Raw genomic sequence first — 9,592 nt, forward strand, 5'->3', positions numbered from 1 at the left:
CTGAACTGTGTGTGTGTGTGTGTGTGTGTGTGTGTGTGTGGGACTGCTCTGCATGGTCACTCTATGTGAGCGCAGTGTAGGCGGGACTGGAGCAGCAGCAGCAGCGGTCAAGTGTGCTCTCTTTAGGAGGGGCCCCAAAGTGTGGAGGCAGCGCTGAGCCTGCTGCGGTGCATACCAAAGACCAGACCACATGCCTGCGTCTCCACTGAGCGGAGCTGCTACTGCTGGTCGCATACAGACAGGGACGGATACCGGACTGTGTGCTGGTGAACAGGATCTGACTTTACTGCCTCGCTGGATAACGCTACACACCTGCAGGTAAATTGAATATCAGCGCGAGGCAGGGACAGTGATGAGAGCGCGCGTGGGCTCGGCTGTAATAGATGGAGGATGGAGCTCGCGCTGGAAACTTGTCATACTTTAGCGGTTTGCTGGCCTTTTATATTCCCTTAAATCCACATTTTGACCATCTTTATTGCTGTCTAACCTCCTCAGTATGCGTCACTACATGACAGAGTCTATTTATTAGATGTTAATCGTCGCTGTTACTTAACCCGGCCTTTCTCAGATAATAACAGAAGTTATATCGGTCTCGTTATGTCACGATAGCTTCATGTGTTGAAGTTAATTCATCATAACTACTTTAGGGTTTCATTTATTGGCCTTGAAGCTAAAGTTTTAGCATATAACGGCTCTTTTCATGTAACTGGAACTTTAAGCTGGCGTTACCATGGTTACGACGTTACTTATCATTTCGCGGCTACGTCCACTGTAGCTACATAAGATAATTATAAATCGCACATCGACACGTATAATATAAATAAGTATAGTATAGAGGACAGACTCTGTCACATATGGTGTCCCCCTGTGTACCTGCGCAGGTTCAGGAGGATTTAGCAGCTCGCTGTGCCAACGCGCAGTCATCGTGTCTGCTCTGTTTTAACAGGAGCAGGTTGAGGACTTTATGTGTAGCTGCAGTTAAAGTGGATAAACTGAAGATTTAGAGTAGAAACAGGACAGATCCTTTTATTTGTGCCTTTCATGACGTATCTGTTCGATCTGCTCAAACTACGCAGTATGCGCATTATCACTGCAGAGACTATCACCTTAATCTACAACTATTCATTTATGTTCCAGTTCAGTGTAGGACATGCTCCGTCACACACCCCCTCCTCACTGTGACTGTTTCCATTCATGCATTGTACCCCAGGGATTAATCTGCTTCATTCTTCATGCAGCAATTAGATTCAAAGTAAGTCATGAAATGTTGGAGACATTTAGGGCTTTAGATAATATAAGGCCACATGGGGGGTTCTGTCATAGCACTTTGTAGCTATACATCTATTTGAATTGTTCTGTTGTGCAGGGGCGTGTCTAGACTTTCTCTGCTGGGGTGGCCTGACTTAATGTGGGGTGGCAGAATTTAATTTAAATGTACTCTTCTGTCTGGATGATAATAAATATCTAAAGTCACCTTTAAAGTACCTAAAAATCCAATCACACTTCATTTATTGTCATATTGAAAGTTGCAAATGTGTATGGCCTCACTTCATTACTTTGCACCTGTCTTATCAAATAGATTTACTATGTTTACAATTTAAGTCCCGCCTCTAACTAGTAGGCAAATCATGGTTTCATGATTTTGGAGTGACACCTTGGGAGGCCAGTAAGAATTAAGCGGGGAGCACGCCAACCCTGGCTACGCCTCTGGACACAGCCCTGCTGTTTTTGTTATGAATTGGCACTATACAATAACTTTTGATTGATTGATTGGTATCCGTAATTTGAGTGCAGGTGATTTGTTTCCTTTCATGCTTTGTATCCCAGAGATGAGTCTGATTGATTTTAAAGCCGTTATTCCTGCAGTAATAAATACTGAGACTTTAAGAGACACAAAAAGGGACCTTCAAGTCGAGTCAATATGTGCTGAGCTATGATTTACAGAACCTGATCACTTATTAACAAATGAGCCAGCATGTTGCATCGAGGAGGCCGACAGGTCCGACAGAACCAGACTCTGTTGTGGACAGAGAGAATCGTCTTTTGGACATTTTGTCTCATGCATGTCACTTCTCTCGTGTGTGATCCAGGTGGCCACGTTGCTCTGGTAAACCCCAGGTAAGATGTCTCATCGGAGTGGGCAAGAGGACCCGGAGCGGTACCTGTTTGTGGACCGGGCCGTCGTTTACAACCCAGCCACGCAGGCCGACTGGACGGCCAAAAAGCTGGTGTGGGTCCCCTCGGAGCGCCATGGCTTCGAGGCAGCCAGCATCCGGGAGGAGCGCGGCGACGAGGTGCAGGTCGAGCTGGCAGAGAACGGCAAGAAGGCGCTGATCAACAAGGACGACATCCAGAAGATGAACCCGCCCAAGTTCAGCAAGGTGGAGGACATGGCCGAGCTCACCTGCCTGAATGAGGCGTCTGTGCTGCACAACCTGAAGGACAGATACTACTCGGGACTCATATACGTAAGTGACATGGACCCTTTTAATGTTTTCTCTCCAAGCTGGGGAATGATTAACTCTGAAACTCACAGATCCCTCCGCTCTCTCGGCTGTAGATTGAATTTCACTCCCAGATGTTATAATCACATAATGACGGACAGGATTTCTGCTTGGATGCACACTACTCTTTGGTCCTCTGATTTTGGCACTCTAATGTAAAAAGAAGAGCTGATACGTTCAGTATCTCCTCACACGCTGAGCTGGCATTGAACTCCTCTGACTGAATCCTGACCCCGCGCTCACATATTTGCACACAGTTTGAGTGACAGCTCTCGCTTGGCTTTTAACCATTGCCAGACTTTTTTACCCCCTCTGGATCTTCTCCTCTTAGTGCCTGAGGTTACAGATTGTTAGCTCCCCCCTCTCTCACATAAACAGCCCTGGGTTCAGTTTGTTTGTCCTACTCTCTCTCTCTCTCTCTCTCCCTCTCTCTCCCTCTCTCTCTCTCTCTTTTGTGGCCCTGTCCGAGTTCAGGTCTGACCTGTCCTTCTCCTGACTCTGTCCTCTGTCCACGGCCCTATCCAACGAAGGCACAGAGTGAAGATCGTTGTTGTGCATTCAGAGAAACTTGTGAAATGGAATAAAAGTATGAAACCCTGTTGTGCTGAAGAGGTCAGAAATCTTTGCTCAGTAATGCAGTGAAAAGCAGCACAGCGTTAGATGGACTCTTCTTATTGCACGGTTCTGTTGACCTGGATAATGTTCTAGAAGCATGTATCATGTATGAATGAATCACAGCTTCTATATCTGCATGCTCTGCGTCCCCATTTTCCCCTTTCAGCACTGATGGATCTCCTCTGCGATGTTCTGCTTGTGATCTTGACCCATTTGGTGACACGGTTTCCAGGAATAGAAAGTGGGTTGTTTTTATTCACCTGAGAGACCGTGGTTCAGGGACTGCAGCGGGAACTGTTGCACAAATTCACACGTCGCCGCCGACTTTCAGACGTTTTTATGTTTTTTGTGTTCAGTCTTCACGTTACTTCCATCTTGAAGGCAGAGGTTGGTGTTTCAGTTAAGTGACTGAGCAGAGCTTCAGTTCTCGGCTTCCTCTTTGTTTTCCCTCTCATACCACAGTGTCATGGTTTCTATGTTTTTTCTGTGTGTGGTTCAGAATTGGCTTCAGCGCTTGTTAAATCAGCCCTTGGCCAGGAGAAATTGGAAACATGTGCTTGACTGTGTTGGTTTCCTATCAGGGAGAGAATTTTCCTGCAGAAGAAGAAACCCCCAAAACCTTTTCCAGCGTATTGACTTTCCCCCCCAGAGCTCAGCGCAACACTGCAGACATAATATAAAACCTCCCTCAGGCTGAGCTGCTTCTGAGGTTTGTGGGGAGACCAGCATAGATCTGATAGGAACATGAGGCCTGACTGCTTTTTCATTTAAACGACCAATCAGTGATCAGACATGAAGGAAACCTGCAGCAGCCAGTATGTCCTCCTTCTAACTTTAGATTCTGCTCCTGAATGCTCTGGATCTGATTGGACCAGAGAAGGTAGGCGGGGCTTTGAAGGCCGTTTTGGACGCCCCTGGGTTTGTCAGATATGAGAGCAGTTATCAGGTGAACAGGTGTTGCAGCGATGGAAGCGGGCAGTGGAACTGCTTCAGATAGAAGTGATTGTACCCGAGCTAAAAAGCCTCTGCATGTTTCTAATAAGCTCCAGCAGCAGAAAGCTGCTCAAACTAGGATCAATGTTGGAGATGAAACATGGAGAGAGGTTAGAACGCAGAAAGCTTTACAGACCCATGCAGAGCTGGCTAAACACTGAAGCTACAGTGTCCACCACATGCAGAGCTGGCTAAACACTGAAGCTACAGTGTCCACCACATGCAGAGCTGGCTAAACACTGAAGCTACAGTGTCCACCACATGCAGAGCTGGCTAAACACTGAAGCTACAGTGTCCACCACATGCAGAGCTGGCTAAACACTGAAGCTACAGTGTCCACCACATGCAGAGCTGGCTAAACACTGAAGCTACAGTGTCTCTACATGCAGAGCTGGCTAAACACTGAAGCTACAGTGTCTCTACATGCAGAGCTGGCTAAACACTGAAGCTACAGTGTCCACCACATGCAGAGCTGGCTAAACACTGAAGCTACAGTGTCCACCACATGCAGAGCTGGCTAAACACTGAAGCTACAGTGTCTCTACATGCAGAGCTGGCTAAACACTGAAGCTACAGTGTCCACCACATGCAGAGCTGGCTAAACACTGAAGCTACAGTGCCCACCAGATGCAGAGCTGGCTAAACACTGAAGCTACAGTGTCTACCACATGCAGAGCTGGCTAAACACTGAAGCTACAGTGTCCACCACATGCTGACCTGTCTTCGTCGGTGTGAAGCCGGTGAGACACTTCAGCAGTTTTCTATCCGCTGACGCACAGGCTGACCACAGTGTTACACACTCGCCACAGCGGCGGGGCTACAAGCGGGCCTTTGTGTCGTTTGATAAGCCTCAGCTGTCAGAAAGCCTCAGCATTCTTCCACAGCAGAGAGATCGTCCGTCTGTCTGTCTCCTGACGCCCACTCCAGCTCTGCTGCTCAGCGTCCGTCCTGTCTGCACCGCCTCACTGATCCTGGACTGTACACTCTTTAATTCTTCCATCCTAACGTCATCATTGTAGTCTCACACTTTTCAGCTTTACTTTTTTTTTTACTGGGATTCAAAGTCTAGATGTATGTAAGAATATTCTGGCTGGAGAGGTCTTTGCTCAGACACGTGTCGAAGTATTGAACAACTTTACAATCTTAGCGTGCACGCATCTCATGCCAGCGTCCGACGAGCGCCACGTTGGGTTACTGAACGTCTTCCTGCTGCTTTCACTGTCAATGAAAAGCATCCATGTAACTGCAGGGATCGGATTACAAAAGGCCGGTCTGAACTAATCAATAGCATTGTTATGAAATCACTGCAGAAACACTGTCAAGGGTACATTCAAGGTTCCCCCCCCCCCCCAGCCTTTGCAGGGGCCGCTCCACGTAGGCAGGCCTGCCGCTGGCTGACTGATCAGAGGTGGCAGATGGGCTCGGCTGTTGTGTCTGCTGTCGCCTGTGTGTTTCTCAGCTGTTACTAGGCCACAGGATCTCCACCCCTGGATCTGATTTCACAGTGGAAATATCACCTTCTGCTGCCTGGACCGGGCCTCGACGCGTCGGCTTGGCACGCCGCGTCCAGTGAGCTCAGCTCGCTGGAAACAGGAGCAGTGAATGTTCTTGATGCTTCGATGATCCTGCAGGAACTGTCAAGCAACAAACCAGCATGCAGAGAGTTCTGGTTCAATGTTGGAGCTCTAACTTAAACTATGAATAAAAGTGGTGACACGGTGTCAGCTCCATTAAAGAGGAGACTCAGAAAACTGCTTCTGAAAAACGAGTGAATGGACGGATGGATGGACGGACGGATGGCAGACAGATGGATGGACGGATGGATGGACGGATGGCAGACAGATGGATGGACGGACGGATGGCAGACAGATGGATGGACGGACGGATGGACGGATGGCAGACAGATGGATGGACGGACGGATGGCAGACAGATGGATGGACGGACGGATGGCAGACAGATGCACTTTATTGATCCCAAACTGGTGAACTGTTACATCAGCAGGTTATCAAAGTGACCACAGTAACTTATCAACAGAAAAAAGAACCGGCGACATGCAGAAAATTAAAAAAGATAAATGTTTGATGTCACAATATATTTTTATATAAGTGTTCTGGCAGCTGACCCGTCACTGAAAATGGAGGCGGGGGGTTTGTTCTGCATAATTTAAAGACTTCATATTTATAAAGTAGATACGTTGGCTAATCAGATATCTCCTTCCTACGGAGACGTGATGCTGCAGCCTCCTGGGACAGTCCAGGTGTCTCTGCTGCAGCTGGAGAACCAAAGACAACAGAACAGACTCGCTATTTCTAGCAGCTCCACTTTTCAGATTTATTATTTATTAGCTTGTTCAAAAAAAGAGAGAGAGTTAGATTTCAGCCTCTCTCTCTCTCTCGCTCGGCCCGTCAGTTGGGGGTTAATTGACAGGAAGGCCGAGCACTCGGTTCACTGTCTTCAGCTCTGTGTCTGAGCTGGATCAGACCTGAGGGAGCTCCGTCAGCTGGATCGTTGCTCTGCTCTCTCTCTCACCACCAGCTCCTCTGTCTGTCCTCAGCTGCAGCGTGACAGCTGTTACATAACGTCTACGGGGGGGGGGGGGGGGGTCCACTCTGCTGAGTCACTCAGGAGCCTCTTCAACCCTGGATGTAGTTTTCATTATGAAGCAGGTGTCACAGTGTTTGATGCTGTGATAGGAGCAGAACACAGCCCCTTTATGTTTCTGGGCTGTGTCGGTGCAGCCGCAGTGAGAGGGGGGGCTGATACAATGAAAAGCTCTTCAAATATTCAAAAGCAAGGGAAGTCATGCGTTCGTTACCTCAGAGCGTGCCGTGCTGGCTGCTAAAGACGTGACGACTCCAGGATCCATTTGGAAGCTTTAATAAGTCCAGATCCCTGCAGAGCCAACACGACTTCCTGAAAGGATTTCAGCTCCGATTAAAAACATTTTCAGATTTTGCTCTGAGCTTTGAAAGTGTTTCCTGTCAAACGGAGCGTCACAGTGGAGCGGCCATGTTTGGTCCCTGAAGGAGGCAAAGCAAACAAACACGTCTGTCACCGTGACTCTAAAACCAGCAGGGAGCCGGCTCCTTCTGGTCCCCCCTGCAGCCTCCTGCCACAAAGTCCAGACTGCTTATTATCCTTCATCCAGCATGTGTGCACGAGTGTCCAGACGACAGAGTGTCTGTCTCAGTCCCCAGCTGGTCTCGCCTGCTCCAACAATCCACCTGAGACCGTCTTCCTGAAAACACCTAAAAAAAAGAGAAGCTGTTTATATTTGAGATGTCTATTCTGTGTGATTTGACTTTTATTTTTGAAGCTGCATTATCGGACAGTGCAGAATCAGTTCAAGATCAGACATGAAATCCAGCTCTCTGACTTCATGTCCCATGTTTGTCTTCTCCTGTGCTTGATTTACAGACGTACTCGGGCCTGTTCTGCGTGGTCATCAACCCCTACAAGAACCTGCCCATTTATTCAGAGAACATCATCGAGATGTACAGAGGCAAGAAGAGGCACGAGATGCCGCCGCACATCTACGCCATCTCTGAGTCTGCATACCGCTGCATGCTGCAAGGTACGACTCATGTTCAGCTTCACCCTGACTGAGAGCTCATCATGGCCGACCACACACACACACACACACACACACACACACACACACTCTGTCTCTCTCTGTCTGACATTGATGGTTGTTTCTGTGTTTTTGAGTTTCGGTCGCTCCACACAGGAGTTTAGCTCAGTTGCAGGCAGCTCGGGCTTTCAGCTGCATATTCCAGGAGATTAGTGTGTGAAGAAAGCGTGCAAAGTGTGTGAAAGTTCACAAGGTCAGAGAGGATGTGACATCAAGCCATTCTGGCCGAGTGGCGCCGATTAGGAGAAGGAATATCTGGCAGGTTTTTAGGACGTAACAGTTCATGATGATAATATGTTTTTCTCTTGAAATGTTGGTTTATCAATAATGAGACGATTATCTCAACAAAGCTTTGTTTCTTTTCAGCATGAAGGAGCTGAACACAGCTCGAGTGCTCGGTTCACGTGTAAAGAGGTTAAAGTCCTAGAAGCAGGCGGCCCTGGTTCGAGTCCAACCTGTGGCTCTTTCCCACACGTCCTGCTCATAGATTATGAATACACTGCTGCTAGTCTTATTGTGAAGAACTCCAGACTGTGTGTGTGTGTGTGTGTGTGTGTGTGTGTGTGTGTGTGTGTGTGTCTCAGAGGTCCAGGAGGTGCTGCATGGCCTCCATTGGTTCCCTTTGTTCTCTGTATCACGCTGTTAGACTTGAGTCACGCTAACCATGCTATCGCTATCCAGTGAGGAGATGGTCGCCTGTCAAACTGGCGGTGGAAACGAGGCTTTGGCGTGTTCTCAGTCTGCACGGCCTCTTAAGACCTTACATGAGGATCCTCACCCCTCACTGACTCACTCCTCTCCTTTATGGACATTTTCCATATGTTGCATACACTAAATATAGCTTAATTTGAAACTCCTCCACACACACACACACACACACACACACACACACACACATTCCTCACAAACTTGTATCACTATTCAAAGTATTTGTCCTGATATGGGACACCTCTCTTGTGCCACACCATTCTTCTCTCTCTGACCCCCTTTTTTTCCCCCCTCGGCTCGGAGCTCGCTTCATTCTTTGCTGTCCCTCACAAAGGGGGCGGGGGCTCAGCGGCCTGTGGAATGAGGTCATCGCTGTCCCCGGCTTTCCGCACCATGCTGTGCTGAATTCCCCGAGCTGAGTCATCATCCAGTCAGAACGCTTGTTCAGGCGGCGTTCTCACCGGGTTACCAGGTTTACATGACTGTGGTTACCTCAGAAAACACGGAAGGACGAGTCCATATATCTGCTGTCACCGTCATTCAGCCTCTCTCTGTCCCCTCTTATTTTACCCCTCAACCAGCCCTGACCACATGCCAAAGATCAGGACCTGGAGTCCCCCGTGTGTTCCTGCAGGGGGCGCTGGAGTCCCCCGTGTGTTCCTGCAGGGGGCGCTGGAGTCCCCAGTGTGTTCCTGCAGGGGGCGCTGGAGTCCCCAGTGTGTTCCTGCAGGGGGCGCTGGAGTCCCCCGTGTGTCCCTGCAGGGGGCGCTGGAGTCCCCCGTGTGTCCCTGCAGGGGGCGCTGGAGTCCCCCGTGTGTCCCTGCAGGGGGCGCTGGAGTCCCGTGGATGGCGGTCTCCGTGCTGGAAATGCTGTCTCAGGCTAACTTTGAGTCAAGCTAACGACAGGCTGAGAGCTGCAGCTAATCACACCTATTTGGTTTTTTGAAGCAGGCTGTAAACATGTTCATGTCTGCTGTAAAAACAGGCTGTTTGAATGGGTGTGTATGTGACTTCCTGTGCTGCTGCAGCCAGCCTCTAGTGGACACTCTGGGTACTGCAGGATGTTAGACTTCAGCAGCAGCTTCCTGTTTAAACACTGGAGGTTTCCTCTTGGTCATGTTGCTGCAGTATTGTTAGCTT

At 48.8% G+C, this 9,592-nt stretch overlaps 2 protein-coding genes across 2 annotated transcripts in view; one reads left to right on the forward strand and one right to left on the reverse strand.

Annotated features, from left to right (window-relative positions):
- Positions 1 to 47: 47 nt before the first annotated feature.
- LOC306837663 (myosin-10-like) lies at positions 48 to 7,848 on the forward strand (the record flags this gene model as incomplete). The annotated part of the gene is made up of 4 exons (XM_079365406.1): positions 48 to 318; positions 2,091 to 2,468; positions 7,531 to 7,687; positions 7,841 to 7,848. The coding sequence occupies exons 2-4, from the start codon at positions 2,124 to 2,126 to the stop codon at positions 7,846 to 7,848; spliced, it is 510 nt and encodes a 169-aa protein (XP_079221532.1). The 5' UTR covers positions 48 to 318; positions 2,091 to 2,123.
- A 930-nt stretch (positions 7,849 to 8,778) lies between these two features.
- Positions 8,779 to 9,592, reverse strand: part of mei1 (meiotic double-stranded break formation protein 1) — a gene marked incomplete at its 3' end in the record, with an annotated part of 16,760 nt that continues 15,946 nt past the window's right edge. The window contains exon 19 of the mRNA XM_079365407.1: positions 8,779 to 8,867. Coding sequence (XP_079221533.1) covers positions 8,779 to 8,867 — 89 coding nt within the window. The remainder of the gene's footprint in view (positions 8,868 to 9,592) is intronic.

The sequence above is a fragment of the Symphodus melops genome (assembly GCF_947650265.1).
Source record: "Symphodus melops genome assembly, chromosome: 17".
Lineage (NCBI taxonomy): Eukaryota > Metazoa > Chordata > Actinopteri > Labriformes > Labridae > Symphodus > Symphodus melops.